Source organism: Amphiura filiformis, chromosome 11, assembly GCF_039555335.1.
Source record: "Amphiura filiformis chromosome 11, Afil_fr2py, whole genome shotgun sequence".
Classification (NCBI taxonomy): Eukaryota; Metazoa; Echinodermata; class Ophiuroidea; order Amphilepidida; family Amphiuridae; genus Amphiura; species Amphiura filiformis.
This window is the reverse complement of record NC_092638.1, coordinates 59,766,426-59,787,981: the sequence shown is the minus strand read 5'-3', so window position 1 is coordinate 59,787,981 and position 21,556 is coordinate 59,766,426. Positions and strand designations below refer to the sequence as shown.

Here is a 21,556-nt window from a genome sequence, read left to right as displayed (position 1 = left end):
TGTTTGTTTAATACAAACTATGAGAAGGACATTTGGAAAAAAAGAACTTTTGTACAAGAAAATATTATTTAAAACAATCAGGTTACAGAAAACAATTCTTGTAAAGTCGCTGTATCTGAAAATGTCAAGCGAATGCTGATATTCTTGGGAAGGAATGATGGTATTAAACAAAACTCAATTTACATTGTAAACCAGTTGAAATAACAACGAAATCCATAACTTTAATGTCATTGTTTAGGAAAAAAATAATGCTCAGAATAATGTTATGCATAAAACGTAATCGCGCCATATAATTTTGTGTAACAAAAACCGGTGGACCATCATCACCTATAGACATATCCAATAACCGGAACGGTATAACAATTGAAATGGCAGGACAGATTGGTGGACAGATTGTTTTGCTAAATTGGATAGGGTCTATGCCCTAAGTTGAGAATGGACCTTCCCACTCGATTTGTAAAAAGGTCGCGAACCCTTTTGGTGGACCCAAGTAACTGCCTAAAATGAGGCAAAATTGAAAAGAAATGGGGTTTTAAATTGAACTTTGGAATTTGAAAAGTATAAATCACGTTAGGTCTAAGGCTGTGCTAACACTTTTCATTGATGACTTTGGCCACAATTTTTTATTTTTTCAAATATCTTAAAAATTCAAGAATCTAAGCTAATTGAACAGACAGTAATGCAAAAGGTTATTTTTGCGAGTTTTTATTTTCGCGACTTTATGTCCACTCGCGAAATTCACGAAAATAAAAACCTCGCGAAAATTTCTACTTTTACAGTATGCACTTCAAATACACCAGACCAGCATGACCAGCTGTTAATCATTACCGATCCTTCAGAACGTTTTACTCTTGCAGCTGTTTGATGTAAAATGCAACTTCGATATCTCCATTTCCCCTATCGAAACGTCATGTGTTGTTTACCATTTTGCCGGAAATGTGGGAAATCGCCAGGCCTTCTTCTGGAAATGTGCAAGGCATTGTGGGAAATTGTCAGACCTGTACACATTGTGCGCGATTTTGTCAGTGTTGCCAGATAAAAATGATGTACGGAAAAAGAAATTGCCCCTGTGAGACCGCTGTACCGGCCATTTAGTTGTTTTGCAAAGTGGGATACTGTTTTGTTAATCTCAAGAAATTATGACAGGATTTGTCTGGAATTGGGATTAGATAAGATAAATTATAATAAGATAGATGTAAATTTAAAAAATCAACAACCCTGGTTCCAGTGTACAATGCGTACATGTAAGCGTCTTCCCTGGTTGCTATGCTATAGCGGTCGTGTAAGCATCATTTACTGATCTCATACACTGGTGTGTTTTGTTGTTTGTACTATTTACCCCGACCACTCATATACATGTATTTTCGTCTTGGTTTGCGAGAATCAAAATCCATCATAGTCACTAGCACTGCACTTACTGTATGATACAATGAGAGAAGTTGATTCTTGCAATTACAAGAATCATTAAACGAGAATCGATTCTGTGATTCTTGTCGAAAGAATTGGAGTTGGAGTGTTTGTGTAAGTCTCTTCCCTTAAAATAACATACATATTCCATTGCTTTCTTTCATTTTTCAGCAACTGAATACCATTTGGGTCTTCTGAAGGCAAAGCTTGCCAAATATAGGGCACAGTTATTGGAACCTCAAGGCAAGAGTGCATCAAAGGTAATAATTATAACTTAATTTTGTTGTTAAGGGCAGAGTAATGGGAGAGAACATGGACCTTTTCGAGCTTCATTATTTCTGAATTGTATGTCCAAAGTATATAAAACTATACATTTTTGGAAAGGAAATGAGTCAAGGAATCCCATGGTGACGTCAGATTTGTTCAAAAATCTCAAGTTTTTGAAAAAATCACACAAATTCACTTTTTTACCCCAATTTTTTTGTGACAACTTAGAAAAAAAATCTGTTCGGAGTAAAAAAAAAATTCAGTTAGCTTTTCATGAAGAAGAGACATGAACTTAGGGAAGGTTTTTTATTTTTTGAAATTAAGTCTCTTTTTTGAAATATTGAAAAAACATGTGAAAAAAGCCATTTTGTCACTCTATTAAGCTAAAATTGCACATAATGGTGTATATTTTTGTTTAAAACAAATATTTTGAAAAAATGAAAAAACCTTCCCTAGACTTTGATGTACTCTAAAGGATAGTGCAAAAAGTTTACCCTTTGCTTGCATATTTTTCGAGTTATCTTGTCACAAAAATCGCGTAATATTGTCAAAAGTGAACTCTGAGAAATCGACATTTTAGTAAAAAAATGTCAAAATTATGCACAAAACGCCCTTAAATTTTAAAGCGGTAAGACTTTCACACTTGTAAAAGCTGTATCTGGTGCATGGTCTAAATATGCATCTTTTTGCACCAATGAATCTATAATCTCTGCTCTCAGTGCGCCAAAAGTTCAAAATAATTAAAAAATCTAAGTGGCATTTTGACTGCAAATTTTGTTTTGTTTACACCACATTTGCTGGCGTTAACAACATACCGAATGCGCCTTGACTGCGTTGGACATACGCGCAGAGTTGCGCCACACACGCGACGCGAATCGCTGCAATAATCACAATATTTTCGCATTCGCGTATTTCTGACTCATTATTTCCGCCAATTTACTAAGCTGTCTTGAGCCATGTGACTTTTTAGAGTTGAAAAGAGTGAAATAAATCAAGCAAAAATACGAATAAATATTAGCAAGTAGTATTTTATCAGTTTCAAGTGAAAGAATACATCTTAGTGTTGATAAATATCAAAAAATCTCAAATTCGGTCGTGGACGAATGTGTCTTCCATTACTCTGGCCTTAAGGCAATAACCTGGATCTTTCTGGTTCCCCAAGAATTTGCCATTTAACATCATGCATGGTTGCATTACATCATTTACATGTAAAGCTTTGCTCCCTGTTCAATGGGCCAGGTTTATATGTGACGTGCCATGTCAAAAGGAGACACTTTTGGGCAGATTATCAATTTTGAGGTTTTTACATGTCTTAAAATTAAATATAGAGATATTTTGCTCCACAACACCGTTTTCCCCAATGAAATTGGACACAAGCTTACAAATGTAAGCTAAGATATTGAGTTTGTATGTTATGGTGTTATATTTGTAAATTGAGATATCGGCCTTTAACAATATTATTGACAATGTTGAGAGTAGGAAGATGCAGTTATATTCCGGTCTGAAACTCTCAGACAATATTTTGAATATTTTATAACATCACAAATTCGCAACAACCCCAAATTGTGAAAAAATTGCCCCCGTCCTGATTTTTTGTCTATTTCTCCATTTACGATCCTGCCCAAAAATGTCTACTTTTGACATGGCACGTCACATGTACATGTAGGGTTGGTCGGTCAGGATTACTTGTTGGAGAGGCTACATTTAAATTACCCTCAAAAATCCGGAAAGCTTGACAAATATTTTTCAGTCAAAATCAATCCATGTTGACCAAAAAAAACAGCTAATTTTAATTTCATGCAGCTAAAAAACAAATCACCAAATCTTGATTGGTCAGGCTTGTAGAACAAGGTGTACATATTTTTTATTATGAATATCACGAAAAGCTAAAATCAATGTTTTAGGGTAAATTAAAACAAAAACACCATTGTGACCAATTAAATTTATGATCATTTTCATCACGAGTAAATGAACAATTACAAAATAATACAAATTGATTGTGTTTTGTGAAATGTTTCAGGGTGAAGGATTTGATGTTATGAAATCAGGAGATGCCAGGGTAGCCTTAATAGGATTCCCATCTGTTGGCAAGGTAAGTTGATTCATTCAGTACTAACTTATAATTGAAAAGAATTTTGTGAACAAAAAGACATTTTAGCTTGACAAAACCAAGTGAAATTTTACTCAATACAATTTTCATCCAAGCAAGACCTTAAACAGAGAGGAGGGCACATATTTCCTTAGCCACGTCTATGATCCGCTTTTAAAGACATGCAAATGAGTCTAAACATCACCGGATGACCATATCAGTCATACCTGATGAAGTCCTCCGATGTGAAGGACAAAATATTGTAGTGAGTAAAAATTCACTTGGTTTGTCAAGCTCAAATGTCTTTTCGTTTATTTTTAACAAACCTGATGAACTTATCCAACAAAGAATTTTGTGTTTACAACTGCACCACCAGACGATTAACAATAATAAAGCCGCTCTGTAAGTGTAAATCAGTGTCCTCAGTGTCTACTGCTAGTGTATGTACCTGCACAGAGAAGATATCTTACACTTCCCATAATGCATTTCTCCCATTTCAATTGTCTGTACTGATTTGCTATCTATCTAGTGCAACATGGATCGATTGTGACGAAAATTAATGTACATTGTACCTTAATGAACAGAGCACATCCAGTTCTTGCAATTATGGTTATTTCATGACTATCAAGCCATGTTTACTAATATTCCCAACATGAAAACAAAGGGAATATGTACAAAGTGCAATTATCAGAGATGTCACATTTCCGGATTTATCCGGATTTCCGGATTTTGGGGATTAAAAAAAAAATTCTGGATTTTCAAAAAAAAAAAATTTAAATTTTTTTTTTCGCTTTTGGAGTGGCCCTGGACCAAGAGCTAAATGCTTAACAGATGTTTTCTGGAAGAAGGAAGCACTTTTTATTAAAAATGTAGAATTAGCCAGGAGCTTTGAACTGTTCTTTTTACCCTCTGAAATGGCCTTTACTGTGGTGCTAAATGTGCAGAAACCATCTGGCTTTGGGGGGCTTCGCCCCTGGACCCCTGGACCCCACCGGGGGCCCTTAAGCGGCCCCGGACCCCCGGCCGTGTTCTTGCGAGAGCTTAGCTCGCTCGCTCACTCCTTCATAAGTTCAGGATTTTTTGGGTCAGCCTGTGACATCTCTGAATTATGTAAATGGCAGGCCTCATGTACTTATCATTCAGTACATTCAGTCCACACTCCATTTTCACTACACAAATAAGTGATAACCTACGTTTTGTATACTTTATTTGTTCACAGTCAACCTTATTGAATACGCTAACCAAAACTCACAGTGAGTCTGCATCATATGCTTTCACCACTTTAACATGTATCCCAGGAGTCATAGAGGTAAGAACCGTTACAGACCATTATTTAACAGGTTAATGGCTGGATGTCATTTTGCACTTCTGGCTTTTTTACAGTGCCCTATAAATTGGTTAATATTACCTGATATTATCATCTGAGTAACCAAGCTAATCAAGCTTTTAGATCTTTTAGCAATTTAAAATATAATCCCTTCTCTGATTGGTCAATACATGATTGGTCAATACATGATATAAATTGATCAAAATTGTTCTCGGAAGCTGCTAGTTTGCTTATTGGGTTAATTTCAATGACAAATTTATGTCAATGCAGGGCTCATGTGTGTATATAATTGTGATGAAAATAATGCAAAAATTCAATTGCATTGACATAAATTCATCATTCAGTCAACAAAATTGTGTACAGTCATTAACTGCATTCATAAATGTCATATAAAAGGCTGTTTTTCATTTTGTTGTAAAAACTTAAAAATCTCAAAATCAAGGGCAAAAAATCTCTCATTAGTGGGCCCAGAGACACCAATCTGCAATTTAATTGAAACATAAGCATTCATAAAAGTAGAGCACCATGCATTGACAAAATAGGCACCTGTTTCATTGGCAGCTCATAATTATGTATTCTTTGGTGTCCTGTTATTATTATTTATATTTTTGTTTCTAATATTTGAACTGCTGGTGCAATTGAAGTTGAAATTTGGGATTGGATTGCTTTGGTGGTATGCCTCAATTAAGATATAAAACGCCATATGAAAATATCAGACCACCAACCTTAACAAAAATCAACAACTTTTTATACAGTTGATTAAAATCTTGTCTTGTTTTCCTTAAAGTGTGATGATTTTTCATGTGGTGCTGTTTCACTACACAGATTAAATAGATTTCCTAAGAGATGTTCATTTCAACTTTTTGTTATCAGAATATATTGCAAATATCTTAGCAGTAATGTGTTTTCATTTTCAGTACAAGGGAGCAAATATTCAACTTCTAGATTTACCAGGAATCATTGAAGGTGCTGCACAAGGTTAGTAACATTTTATAACTGCAGTATTTGACCTACATCAACATGTACATGTATATAAACCATTTTCCACCATGATGTGACAGTGTCGTCAGTGCGCATTTCATTGGGCGCAGCTTCAAATCGCTAACTTTCACTAAAAACGCTGTTGTACACAGGCACATGCTTAAAGATGCTGCATAGATGCACGCGCTAAATAGCTGCTTCAACATGTTGAAGTCACTGCCACAGTGAAAAATGGTACAGTTATTGTCTCAAGCGGTTTGACTACACTTTATGATATTTCAAGGGCACTATGTTCTGAAAGTCAAAATGCCTATTTATAATAAAGGAAATCTGATGTGGTCATCCTCAACGCTACAAGTAAGAACTGTTAGCATATCTCACAATCATTGAAATGCAATTAATGTTTAGACAGGTTTTCTTTGACTTAATAAACAATTTTTAACAGGTTTGCATGCTATAAATGAACCTAAACTGGGGCACTAATTACACAGGTCACATGTAAGTTAGCTTATAAGAGTACAGATCATTTTGTTATTGTATTGGTGGTACTTATGTTGATGAGGCTAAAATGAATTTGACTTACAGACGAATCCAACTAGCGAAGTGATAGTCAGAATTCAATCAGCCATTATATACTGGGTCCCGTCTGCAGCAAACTGGTGATGTTACTGCCCAAGTGGGTGGATTAAATCCGCTTAAAAATCGATGTTGAATTGTATTGTGTTGTAAACTTTCATCATTCTTTTGTCTACATGTAACACAGGTGATGGAATGCAATTTAATATCCTTGCCAAGGCCACATCATTTCACATTTTAGGTGGAACAGACCTAAGGGGGGGACCCACCTATGGCTGCCATTGAGGTGTAGAAATGCGTTAAAATGGATTCATTTATATAGACTAAAATGAAACACTGTATTTGTTTGTTGGGTGTTAATTTGTTTGTATACATGTATGTGTGTATGTGTTCATGTATTTTCAAGGTACGGGATGAGGTAGACAAGTGATAGCTGTATAGTTTTATCAGCTCGTAATAGGCGGGAAATGTTAGGCTTTAACCACTTCACCTAAAAGTAGACCCATGTTAAGAGTGCTAGAGGTGCATATGACGTATCATACCGTAAATATGGCGGACTTCTCAAATGCATTCAACAAAAGCATAATTGCACTACGATCAAATAGGTTGATGACAACATTTGATTGAAAGGACTGTACTGCGCCATGATTACGGTGAAGGACACCGGCTCAAATCCTTTGTTTGGAACCAATCAATAAATGCATGCAGGGCCTCTATTAGTTGACCTGTCTGGTCTTTATTTTGTGTGTTAAAGAAAGTAAACAAAGTATAGGACTTGAATTAATAATTTGTGATGCTTCTGGCGAGTTGTCACAAGAAAATTCTCAAAAATATTTATCCGCGATGTTAAAAGGCCCGCCGATTACTAGCTGATCAAAGTATAGCCATGACATCATACTAGGTGGTCATGATGATAGAAGCTAATATTTTTTATTTGTCTCTGTATATTTCTAAGGAAAGGGACGAGGTAGACAGGTGATAGCTGTAGCAAGGACGGCAGACTTGGTGGTCATGATGCTGGATGCTAATAAAGGAGATGTACAAAGGTATGATTATATAAGATGGCTCAAATTGGTTACAATTTGGGGTATCAAATGTTAGAATGGACTGATTCTTTGTAGCTTACTCTGTCATTCCAGTGTCAAACATGACACTCAGATTTGTGATGGGGTCTGATTTGAAACACCAGCAACTTTCAGCAGTGCAGCAGAATGTTAGATTGATGGAACAGGATTTATAATATGTCTACCTGGGCTTGATACAGCAAACAACAACTTGCTCTATCTGTACACATCCTTAACAAACGTCGACTGCAGATTAAGTCAGGAAGCAGCCACTCCATGGCTATGGATTATAATTAATCTTAACTTATTATATTATCACACCTTTAACTTGTTTGTATCTTTCTTTTTTAGGAAGTTGCTAGAAAAAGAATTGGAGAGTGTTGGCTTGAGACTCAACAAACAGAAACCAAATATTTATTTTAAGGTATGATTGAAGCATTTTTTAATGAATAAATACAGCTCATTGCAGTATTCAGTTGAAATTCATACACCCTGCTCCTATGTAAAACATGACCTTAATCTCCCTCACAAGGAGTGTGAATGTCAAATGAGATTACCTGGATGTGTAATTTCATTTGAAATCTACACACCCACTGTGTGAGATGAAGGCCATGTCTTCCATAGTGGGTGTATGAATTTTGATTTGACCCACAACTTTGACGACATTGTCATCATTTTGCTTAATTGGGTCACATATATCAATAAATGTTGGCCAATTTGTGAACATAAAAGTTCATTTTATTTGTTTAAAAATAATTCAGTCATGTTGTACAAGATAATGTATAATCTACCATTACCATCAGGATATTAGGTGAGTGAAATGCTAGTCTAGTGCAATCCATGGCAGATGTGTGATCCAAACTAACTCAATTTGATTTACATGATTTTAATTTACAGGACTTGATTTGTTTCTTATAGTGAATTCATCCGCCTTAAAAATATGCCTAAATTTTACATCATATTGAAAATTTTAAGTTGCCAGTCGATTTTTTTTTTTTTTTTTTTCGAAGTTTGAAACAAAGATAAGAGGTTAATTCCACCTCTGTGTGTATGTTGTTGTGGAGGTCAAAATAGTGTAATTCTGGATTATTTGGCTATGCATCCATTGATTGCAACTCTGTGCTTGTACATGTGCAATCCTTCGCAAAGCTTAACCTAAGCATGCTAAACATCAAAATCCTCAATTTACAAAGCATCGGCAAGCATGGGTATCCCACAAGAGCAGCATATGGGCACGGAAAGCTTGGCTGGCTAAGTTAAATTAGACCCCAAGGTGTGGCTGTGCACATGTCTGGCACCCGAGGGGTCCCTGGTTTAAAACCATATCTTTCTTTCTTCCTGCCTTCTTTCCTCCCCCTTGTGAAAATAAGCTGGGCTGGGATTAAATACTCTCAATAAATACTTAGAGGTACACTTTGTTCCCCATGCGTTACAATCCAAAAGGGGATACAGGATTCTCTAACATAACCTCCTTGATAAGTCTCCATCTTCCATTTTTCTTCCACAGGTAAAGAAAGCAGGTGGTCTCTCCTTCAACTCAACATGTACACTTACCAAATGCAATGAGAGAATGGTGCAGTTGATTCTACATGAGTATAGTATCCTTGCCATAGTGATCATATGGAACAGATTAAACAATCAAACCTGTAGTGAACTTGTCAGTGTTGTATAAACTCCCGATTATGTTTTTCAGCTAAATTATTGCCTCATTATATCTATCAATCTATTGATTTCAGGATTTTATTAAAAAAATCTTTCGACGTATGTCCATGTTTGGAAAAAAAGAGAGCAAAATTTGGCTGTTTTTGGAGTAAAAATTACCTTTATAGTTAGTGTCTGACCGATCAGGTCCTTATCTGAAATGGCCGATTGGCCGATCAATTCCCTCTTTGATTGGCCGATCCCATCACTGGTCACCAATTCCCATTGTAAACAATGGCTGATTGGGCCATGAGTAAATTTCTTTTTTCTAGAAAAGGCTAAATGACCCTAGAAAGCTTGGAAAATCTAAAAATGTCAGTCCAAATCAATCTACTTTGGCCAAAAATGGCTGTTTTACTCCTTGAATACAGCTATATAAATCCCCCAAAAATGCAAAATCTGGGTTGGTCAGCCCTGTAGATGTAGAACAGTGTTTTTTTTTTCTGTGTTTTTTTGGTCGACTTGTGCATTACAATGATTTTGTTGTTGGCCTTGATTCTACATCTGTCAGAAATGTTCAATGCTGAGGTGTTGTTTAGAGAAGACTGCACACAAGATGAATTTATTGATGTCATCATGGACAACAGAATCTACCTACCATGTTTATATGTAAGTATAAAAGAATGGGCTATTCCAGTTAAAATCCATATGCCCCATATGGAAGACATGACTTAGTTATCATCCACACCAGGGGTGTAGATTTTAAATGGAATCACCTGTTCAGGTAACCCCATTTGAAATTTACACTCCCTGTTGGGAAGATTTCTGTTGCAATTAGTGGTGGGTGATTTTTTAATTTGATGGGCCTAAGCCTTGTAAATGTCTCGGCAAAAAGCAGTAGATGTATTTGAAATATCTTTTTAAAGGGTCAGTAAAATATTGGTGTTTCCTGATTTAATGCAAGGTAAGAGAGATCTTTACTAATGTTCTATCAGTGTACGTTTATGAAATTTTGCAGTAACATCAGAACAACTCAAGTCTCTATAATATTTCTTTTATTTTTCTGTTCAACAGGTATATAATAAAATAGATCAGACATCCATTGAGGAAGTCGACAGAATAGCCCACAAGCCTCATTGTTTGGTGATAAGTTGTGAAATGAAACTCAATCTAGACTATCTACTAGAACAAATGTGGGAATATCTTAATCTGGTGTGTGTGTATACAAAGAAACGTGGAGGTAAGATTCAACAGGTATATAATAAAATAGATCAGACATCCATTGAGGAAGTCGACAGAATAGCCCACAAGCCTCATTGTTTGGTGATAAGTTGTGAAATGAAACTCAATCTAGACTATCTACTAGAACAAATGTGGGAATATCTTAATCTGGTGTGTGTGTATACAAAGAAACGTGGAGGTAAGATTCAACAGGTATATAATAAAATAGATCAGACATCCATTGAGGAAGTCGACAGAATAGCCCACAAGCCTCATTGTTTGGTGATAAGTTGTGAAATGAAACTCAATCTAGACTATCTACTAGAACAAATGTGGGAATATCTTAATCTGGTGTGTGTGTATACAAAGAAACGTGGAGGTAAGATTCAACAGGTATATAATAAAATAGATCAGACATCCATCGAGGAAGTCGACAGAATAGCCCACAAACCTCATTGTTTGGTGATAAGTTGTGAAATGAAACTCAATCTAGACTATCTACTAGAACAAATGTGGGAATATCTTAATCTGGTGTGTGTGTATACAAAGAAACGTGGAGGTAAGATTCAACAGGTATATAATAAAATAGATCAGACATCCATTGAGGAAGTCGACAGAATAGCCCACAAGCCTCATTGTTTGGTGATAAGTTGTGAAATGAAACTCAATCTAGACTATCTACTAGAACAAATGTGGGAATATCTTAACCTGGTGTGCGTGTATACAAAGAAACGTGGAGGTAAGATTCAACAGGTATATAATAAAATAGATCAGACATCCATCGAGGAAGTCGACAGAATAGCCCACACGCCTCATTGTTTGGTGATAAGTTGTGAAATGAAACTCAATCTAGACTATCTACTAGAACAAATGTGGGAATATCTTAATCTGGTGTGCGTGTATACAAAGAAACGTGGAGGTAAGATTCAACAGGTATATAATAAAATAGATCAGACATCCATTGAGGAAGTCGACAGAATAGCCCACAAGCCTCATTGTTTGGTGATAAGTTGTGAAATGAAACTCAATCTAGACTATCTACTAGAACAAATGTGGGAATATCTTAATCTGGTGTGCGTGTATACAAAGAAACGTGGAGGTAAGATTCAACAGGTATATAATAAAATAGATCAGACATCCATTGAGGAAGTCGACAGAATAGCCCACAAGCCTCATTGTTTGGTGATAAGTTGTGAAATGAAACTCAATCTAGACTATCTACTAGAACAAATGTGGGAATATCTTAACCTGGTGTGCGTGTATACAAAGAAACGTGGAGGTAAGATTCAACAGGTATATAATAAAATAGATCAGACATCCATTGAGGAAGTCAACAGAATAGCCCACAAGCCTCATTGTTTGGTGATAAGTTGTGAAATGAAACTCAATCTAGACTATCTACTAGAACAAATGTGGGAATATCTTAATCTGGTGTGTGTGTATACAAAGAAACGTGGAGGTAAGATTCAACAGGTATATAATAAAATAGATCAGACATCCATCGAGGAAGTCGACAGAATAGCCCACACGCCTCATTGTTTGGTGATAAGTTGTGAAATGAAACTCAATCTAGACTATCTACTAGAACAAATGTGGGAATATCTTAATCTGGTGTGCGTGTATACAAAGAAACGTGGAGGTAAGATTCAACAGGTATATAATAAAATAGATCAGACATCCATTGAGGAAGTCGACAGAATAGCCCACAAGCCTCATTGTTTGGTGATAAGTTGTGAAATGAAACTCAATCTAGACTATCTACTAGAACAAATGTGGGAATATCTTAATCTGGTGTGTGTGTATACAAAGAAACGTGGAGGTAAGATTCAACAGGTATATAATAAAATAGATCAGACATCCATTGAGGAAGTCGACAGAATAGCCCACAAGCCTCATTGTTTGGTGATAAGTTGTGAAATGAAACTCAATCTAGACTATCTACTAGAACAAATGTGGGAATATCTTAATCTGGTGTGTGTGTATACAAAGAAACGTGGAGGTAAGATTCAACAGGTATATAATAAAATAGATCAGACATCCATTGAGGAAGTCAACAGAATAGCCCACAAGCCTCATTGTTTGGTGATAAGTTGTGAAATGAAACTCAATCTAGACTATCTACTAGAACAAATGTGGGAATATCTTAATCTGGTGTGCGTGTATACAAAGAAACGTGGAGGTAAGATTCAACAGGTATATAATAAAATAGATCAGACATCCATTGAGGAAGTCGACAGAATAGCCCACAAGCCTCATTGTTTGGTGATAAGTTGTGAAATGAAACTCAATCTAGACTATCTACTAGAACAAATGTGGGAATATCTTAATCTGGTGTGTGTGTATACAAAGAAACGTGGAGGTAAGATTCAACACATACATACTTACATACAGAGTCCACGATATGAAGGGGGAAGAGTGTTCAATAATTGGTAAATTATGCTTTACAAATCCACTTGATTACTCACGTTTTTAGACGTTTCATCTTCCTACGGAAGACTTCATCAGTAATGTGATGAACCAGCAACACTCCTACTCTCATCTCCAGAGGGTGAAGTTCTTTGTTGCTGGTTCATCACATTACTGATGAAGTCTTCCGTAGGAAGATGAAACGTCTAAAAACGTGAGTAATCAAGTGGATTTGTAAAGCATAATTTACCAATTATTGATATCTAACAATCCTGATGAACTTATTCAAAGAGGAAGAGTGTTCAGTTTAGTGGTAATGTACATATAATTTCAAGAGCTTAAAATGGCATAAGAGCAAGAAGTTTTGGACCACACAAGAGATAAAGACTTTCAGTCCAGAGAATACATAGATGTAGCTAGTGAACTTGCTCTCATTGAGTTAAGGGATCTAGATCTAGAATGAGCGTTTTGGGCGTTTCGACAGATTTTTTTGTGGGACATGAGAGCACATCAGACATATCGAATTGCATTCTGAATACGAAGAATGTCTTTCTGATATCATATAATTTTCATTTTTGAAATTCACGGTATAATACAAATTTTATGACAAATTATTAAAAGTTGATATTTTTCACATTTTTGATATATAACCGTCCTCGAAGTAAATTTGATAAATTTATTGATATATTCTTAAAGTGTATGTAGCTGGGAGGAAAAGCCGACGATCAATTCAAAATTTTAACGTTTCATATTAAAGATATGGATTTTTTTCCCAAAAAGACCTAATTTTTTTTTGGTGTTTTGGGAAAAAATCCATATCTTCAATACTGAAAGGTCAAATTTTCAATTGATCGTCGGCTTTTCATCCCACCTACATACACTTTGAGTACATATCATCAGATTTATAAAGTTTACTTCGAGTATTGTTAAATATCAAAAATATCAATTTCTAATGATTTGCCATAAAATGTGTACTACATTGCGAATTTCAAAAAATCAAAATTATTTGATATCAGAAGGACATTCTTCTATTCAGAATGCAATTCGATAGGTCTGATGTGCTCTCATGTCCCACAATAAATACTGTCCAAACGTTCATACCCCTTCCCTTAAGACACCGCTGATTTTGCTCTGAGCTTGCTAGCAGTCTTGTTTGCTACTGAGTTCTATTTGAACTTGCCTTCAGTTTTTGACTTCAATTTGTTTTTAAACCACAGCATAATTTTTGTTGTTTGGTTTTATATTTGTCTGTTTGGTTTTATTTGTCTGCTATGTGCAGTAATTTTCATCACTTGCAGTGTACTTTTATACGTTTTCCTGACACTTCTGTGGGCCCTAGAATGGGAAATTTTTGGACTTCGAACTTTGCCTGTTTTTGTGCCTACAGTAGTCGCTTGGTTTATCGTGTCTTTTTATAAGCGCCATGATTTTCATCACTTGTTCTTGTGCACTTTTGTATTTCTGTTGATCCTTGTTGTTTTTGCAGGTTTAGCACTGTGGGCCTTAGAAATGGTAATTTTTGGCTATTGAAATTTGCCTACTTCTAATGCTTAAATTTGCTGTTTTTGTCCCCCTGCATACAGTATAGTCTGTATTTTACTAGTTTCCCCACATCAAGTTGGTGTACCTTGCTCTTTTTCTTTCCAATACATAGATGGCTTATGGGCAGTGTGTGTACATGCATGAATGGAGTCTTTCCTAGAATTAAGGGCATGATCATTGTTACTGATCGATTGCTTATGCCAAAGTCAAAGCTGATGGCAATCAGGCATTAACAATGATCATACCCTTAAGGGTAGAGCGAGTATTGTTGATTGAAGCTACCTAAAATCGATTTTCATTATCTAGATCAATATATTATTGAAAAATAACACCTTGATGTTTTGCAAAAGTTCATTCTACAAATCGTATACTTTGCAAACTTGCTTAATTTATTGTTGTTAATGAGTTATGTCCGTTTTACAAAAGTGTTGTTGTTTCAGCCCTCTTTACAACGTAACTCAAGAACCGCAGCACCTATAAAAGTATATCTGTGATATTTTAATTCTTCTACACGCTCGCTATGAATTGAGCAATGCAGTTTTTGCCAAAGTTCACTACCATTCGTAAGATGCTGTGAACGACCAAATCACAACAGTTTAAAATTAGGTTATTAATTATTTTAAACTGTTGTGATTTGGTAGTTCACAGCATCTTGCGAATGGTAGTGCGCTATGGCAAAAACTGTATTGCTCAATTCATAGCGAGTGTGTAGAAGAATTAAAATATCACAGATATACTTTTATAGGTGCTGCTGTTCTTGAGTTACTTTGTAAAGAGGGCTGAAACAACAACACTTTTGTAAAACGTGCATAACTCATTAACAACAATAAATTAAGCAAGTTTGCAAAATATACGATTTGTAGAATGAACTTTTGCAGAACATCAAGGTTTTAATTTTCAATAATATATTGATCTAGATAATGAAAATCTATTTTCTTTGGTTGCTTCGACCAACAATACCTCGTCTACCCTTAATTGTGCGCCATTTCGTGTGCAACTTTGACTGATCCCAAACGCCATAAGTGGCGCGCACGCCAGTTGAGAAGGCCTGCCCTAGTAATTAACCCTAACCACAAAAAATCTTAGACGGAAAACCACTTCACATGCATGCATCCCATGTGATGCCATGGCGCAATGACTCTCGGGTTTTGTTGGCTCTGCCATCAAAACGCCTGTGGCTACCGGTCGGTGATCTTGTGCTTGGCACGCGAGTGGTCTGAGATTCAAATCCTGGGATACCACTAAGTAACTTCTTTGTTCATCTTCTCTACTTTTTTGTTCCTTCTTTCCTTTCCAATAGCCAAAAAGCAGGGGCAGTGTTAGGGTTAATGAACCTGTAAACAAAACCTTCATCTAGACTACTTATTATGGGAGGGCGAGTTAGCGCAGTGGTAGTTCCTCGCTTTGCACCACTGAGGTCCCGGGTTCAAGCCCGGCGCGCCCAAGGACTCATGTGCACTTGGTTTATCCCGATTCCATGCTCGCTCTCGCAGGTTTTCTCCGGGATCTCCGGTTTCCTCCTGCTTTCAAAAAATCGGTGATTAGTTGTTTGGTTATCAAAAACTTCCTTCACCCAATGGAATTTGGGGAGCTGCACAGATAATTGGTGGATGTTACATTCTAAGTGCGGATAGTTCTGCGCCTGAGGTTCGGCTGCAACTGGCCTAGATGATGCGATCTGATTGTGATGATTCACAATGGCAGCGAAATTACAGCGCTTTGAATCCTTCAATATCTAGCTGGAAAAAGGCGCTATACAAATCTGAAATTTATTTATTTATTTATTAAAATGAGTCATTTATCAGGTTTTTTAACATTTTCTATATTTCCACAGAAAAACCAGATTTTGATGATGGTATCATCATGAGGAGAGGGTGCTCTGTTGAACATGTAGTAAGTAGTCTTCCATGTAGACTGTGCACAAAATTATTAGCTGCAGGCCATTGGGTCTTAAAATCAACAGGCCCTCAACAATCTTTTTTACGGTCCAAAATCAAATTTACACATAATACATGTTTAACAGTTCCAATTCAAGACTTAAGCATACCGTATTCATTTATAGGTAGTATTAGAAATGAGCCAACATTGAGCTATTCCAGTTGAAATCCATACAACCCCTATGCAAGACATGACTTTAAGGGTGGTCTTAACCCTGGAATTATGGAAACTTTCGGGCTTCATAACTGCTAAATTATTAGTCTAAAGAATATAAAAGTATACAATTTTAGACTGGAAATGACTTGCTAAATTCATCTGTGAGGTCCAATTTGGGCCAAAATTCTCATTTTTGGAGAAAATACCAAAAAACGGGTTTTTTGGCCCAAATTTTTCAGTAACGTAACAAAAAAATTGTTTGGCCAAAATTTGTTTTATTAATTTTAAAAACTAGATCAAAATATCTAGGGACCGTTTTTTATTTTTTTTGAATTTTGACCAACTTTGAGAAATTTGCACCAAAAATGGTCAAAATATGCAAAATTTTCAAAAAAAATCATAAAAAGCCTGATTTTCACCCAAATTTCAAATATTTTTGGTGAAGTTGGTCAAAATTCAAAAAAATGAAAAACGGTCCCTAGATATTTTTATCTAGTTTTTAAAATTAGTAAAAAAAATTTTGGCCAAACAATTTTTTTTTGTTAGGTTGCACGAAAAAATTGGGCCAAAAACCCGCTTTTGGGATTTTCTCAAAATGAGCATTTTGGCCCAACTTGGACCTCACAGATGAATTCATCAAGTCATTTCCATTCTAAAATGTATACTTTTATATTCTTTAGACTAATAATTTAGCAGTTATGAGGCCCGAAAGTTTTCATAATTCCAGGGTTCAGACCAACCTTAATCACCATCATAGGGAGTGTGAATTTCAAATGGATCCATTTAGCAAATGAGGTGTCAAAATGCTTTCAAAGCAGAAATACTGAACTCAAAATATATGTGTTTTTATAGTGCTTGTATTATAATATAAATAAGCAGTTGCTACACGCACATTGTTGCTGGATGATGTGTTCTGCTGACTCTATTGGAAAAAGCAGGTTCTGCTACAAATATTCCACCACCATTGACACTTTCCTGGATATGCTATAACCATTACAGAATATCTCCCAGTTAATTGAATAATTCCCCATAGTGCTAATGCTCAAACATTTCGCTCGAATTTTACGGTTTGCCCATAATTAACGCCAATTCAGGATTTGTATTTTTACATTGTCTGCTTAGTATTGACATTTTAGTAAGATTTTACGACAAAAAGTATAAGAAATTATTCCCTGACGATAAAAGCATCTAGGAATCTCTTAAGATGGCATAAAATGCTGACATTTTTCTGTTATTTTCTTTCAGTGCCACGCTATCCATCGTACCTTAGCCAGCTCATTCAAGTATGCCCTTGTATGGGTAAGTTTTGCCTGAAAATATTTCCAAGTAATGTTCCTTCAGAGAATGAAATAAAAGATTGATGAAGCTAATTATAAATGAAACTTAATTTCATTAGAAAGGTAGGGTTTTCAAAAGTGTATGTTTTACATATGTGCCCATCCACTATAAACTGGTCGTAAAGTCGGCATTTTCCATTTTGAGATACAATCAAAAACAGTATATGGATTTCTATGTAAAATATAGTAGGAATTTGACCTTTGATGAACCATAACTTCACTTCCAGATGTCAGATGAAGCTGTTTGAGGTGTCATTTTAAAGCTGAAAGTGAATTCTTTCAAAATCTGCAATAAACAGAAAATGACCTAGAGCCGACTTTACTACCACTTTGTGGTGGATGGTCACATATATTCTTAAATGTGTGTGACCCGATGACAGCCTCTTTCCCCAAGCTTATATCGAGGGTTGAGAACCAGAAAGCCTGAACTCACAATGACCTGCTCTCACAAAATGAGGATACATTGAGGCTTGAGAACCAGAAAGTCTGAACTCACAATGACCTGCTGTCACAAAATGAGCATAAAGTTGACAAAGTAACTTTGAAATCCTTATTTTTATACCAGACCTGCCAACTGTCCCTCATTTTGAGGGAATGTCCCTCAGGGGTTTACCAAAGTGAAAATGAGGGACAGTCCTGTTTTCTGAAAATTTCAGTGATGGCAAATTTAAATGTTAGAACAGCAGAAAATGATGAATATGTCACTTTAAAATTTGCTATAGCATTCTCTTTAGTCTATTGTGATAAATTCAGATCTGCAAAACCTCCTCTGAATTCTGAAAGTATATGTGACATGATCTGGTCCATGGGGGCCAAAGGCGGCAAATTTGAAATTGAGATAAAGGTAAAAATATGGAGTAAAAAAATAGACATCACAACACTTCATAACATTGGAACCAAGTATGCTAGACCTTTGGTGTTTTCAGTATATGATAGCCTAATATGTTTGTATAGGGTAATAATTATAGTAACTCAATTTTCAAAAATGCCTCCTTTGGCCCCCATAGACCAGATCGTGTCACATATTGCACACCTCAAGTCTTTGAATTTGTTGGTACCTGGTTTAAGGTTTTGGTCTCAATGTCCCTCATTCTGACTTCGGTAGGTTGGCAGGTCTGTTATACCCTTTAAAATCTTAGCAAACATGTTATGATGGCTCCTTGATTTGGTCTTCAAACATCAAGATTTCCTCCAGAATTTCTTTGATGCTCATTTTGTGGGAACAGGTTGTTGTGAGTTGAGGCTTTCTGGTTCCTAACCCTCGATATTAGTGTGACCCGATTGACAGCCTCTTTCACCACTGTACGTCAATCAAAATGCTGATTTTAGGCCTGAAATGGTATGAGTAAAAACATGGTAGTTTGCTGGCAACCACCCTACATTGTAGTTGTAGTGTACTGTTCTATGGGCCACTGTGATACCTATATTTGCTTCTAGAAACCACTGGAGTAATTTAACTCAAAACTTGGAATAGTAATGGGTCTCAATGTGAGAAAAAAAAATCAAATGTGTCAATCTGACCACCTACCTGTAAAAACTTAAGTATTATTTGGTTCACCTCAATTATTAGCATAATGGGCAAAAACAAAGATTGTTTGCTTGTCTATAGACCATAGTTTATGTATCGGCTGGTTGGTCGGATTTTTTCGTTTTTGTTTTTACTTGAAAAGCACACAATGTTTATGCCAAGTGTGCTGGAATGTAGAAAGAGAACACTCACCAGGCTAAATAAAGTCAATTAATGCAGAAGCAAATGTTTTATTGTTTGAAGTATACTTTTAACATGGTTCATAGTGGGCAATGGATGCATTGAAGTGTTTGATTTACAAAATTGTAATTCCAAAAAAAAAAAAAAAAAAACAGGTTCTGCAGGATTATTTTGAGATACAGAAAATAACTATTTTAAAGCCTTTTCTTTTTTAACAGAATAATATGTGATTTTTAACAAAAATATGAAGGAAAAAAAAGTTTGGTCAGAACGTATTGGACATGTCAGTCCAAGGAGGACAAACAAACAATCTTTTTTGTTTGTTTTTGGGCCTTACAGTATTTTGTGCAATTTATTACAATCTTATAGAAAGTCCACAAGTTGCTAATTTTCTTGAAATACATTTCATTAAATACGTTTTCCATATACCTTGCAGGGAACAAGTGCCAAGTACAGTCCACAGAGAGTAGGAGTACAACATATAGTGAACCACGAAGACGTCCTCCAAGTTGTCAAGAAATGAAGAGACTATCCGGTGACGTTTATTTGTTGTTGATCCGTTGTTTCATCATCAACTAACACAACACATCTTCCATTGTTGAAATAACCCAAGTGTTGATGACTGATTACTGTAAAAGTCAATATTTTCGCGATTTTGAAGATTTTGTCAGTTGCGCGAGAATTAAATTTCGCGGTTTTGATATTGATACAATAGAAACCTAATGCAAAAGGTTATTTTCGCGAGTTTTTATTTTCGCAATTTTATGTCCACTCGCGAAATTTGCGCAAATAAAAACCTCGCGAAAATTTCTACTTTTACGGTATTGATTTGTATAATTGCCATCAAGCAAAATGAGTCCTGTCTTAATTTTTTTGGGTGTAAATTTTACTTTTCTTTCTATTTTCATTCTTTCCTGGCAAATTTCTCCAAAATAGGGAAAAAAAGAATTGTCAGTAGGTGAGAGTAACTGTTTGTAAAACATTTTTCAAAACTTTAAATGTTTGGTTCTAAAATAATCATGAAAACGATTTAAAACATTTTTGTATCAGAAAATGCGACATGAATGTTTCTATAATGTTGACAAAATGTTATCATGGAAAGTTTGAAAAAAAAATGTTTTGAAACATTTATATAACATTAAACAATTGTTTTGAAACAATTGTTGAACATGAATTATAATAAATGGTCTATAAAGATCTTGTACTTTTTTTTTTTATAGAAGCAAATATTTACCGTAACCACTCGGGTATACAGCCTGTCTCAAAAAAAGTTGTGCAAGTGAAAAACGCCCTCTTTGGCAATTAGGAAATACCGTTGTGACATGATACTTACATCAACGTCAAGGGCACAGTCTTAGCTCTCAAATACCGTTTGTTTTGTTCAATTTGCTCTTTGTAATCTCGAGATATGTTTAGTTAACGACGAAAGGTTAAAATCACAATTGTGCCACTTTTACTAGGGAATAGGGTTGTACATGTAAATCAATGATAGCTGATGTTGATGCGTCTAATGCACTCCCCTTCGGGCTCGTGCATTAGACGCATCAACACCAGCGCTCGTGCATTATTTGGTCTAATTTCATTAATTTGTCAAATTTCATGAAGTTCATTAACCTATAAGTGTGCAATATTTGTTTGTCTTTTAACATGTCTTGAATGACAAAGAGAATAGTATTAACCATGGTAAAATTATTGACATGCACATGTATTTAATTTTACAGCAGAATGTGAAATATTCATTTATCGTTTAATTTGTCGTAAGTGGAAAAAGAGAACCTTTACACCTTTATCATGATAAAACACTACAAATAATTTTGTATTGTTGTGTAATTGATGCATTCTTTTAATTTCACGAAGGAACTCCTGATAAACTTGATGCTATCATTGATTTACATG

General features: G+C 35.5%; 1 protein-coding gene across 1 annotated transcript in view; it reads left to right on the top strand.

Annotated features, from left to right (window-relative positions):
- LOC140165097 (uncharacterized) overlaps positions 1-20,442 on the top strand; it is a 34,751-nt gene extending 14,309 nt beyond the window's left edge. Inside the window, exons 2-13 of the mRNA XM_072188523.1 lie at positions 1,579-1,667; positions 3,695-3,766; positions 4,983-5,072; positions 6,008-6,068; positions 7,603-7,693; positions 8,063-8,135; positions 9,219-9,309; positions 9,924-10,021; positions 10,967-12,752; positions 16,356-16,414; positions 17,861-17,914; positions 20,097-20,442. Of these exons, the coding sequence (XP_072044624.1) occupies positions 1,579-1,667; positions 3,695-3,766; positions 4,983-5,072; positions 6,008-6,068; positions 7,603-7,693; positions 8,063-8,135; positions 9,219-9,309; positions 9,924-10,021; positions 10,967-12,752; positions 16,356-16,414; positions 17,861-17,914; positions 20,097-20,183 (2,651 nt within the window). The 3' untranslated portion in view covers positions 20,184-20,442. The remainder of the gene's footprint in view (positions 1-1,578; positions 1,668-3,694; positions 3,767-4,982; positions 5,073-6,007; positions 6,069-7,602; positions 7,694-8,062; positions 8,136-9,218; positions 9,310-9,923; positions 10,022-10,966; positions 12,753-16,355; positions 16,415-17,860; positions 17,915-20,096) is intronic.
- The last annotated feature ends 1,114 nt before the right edge of the window (positions 20,443-21,556 follow it).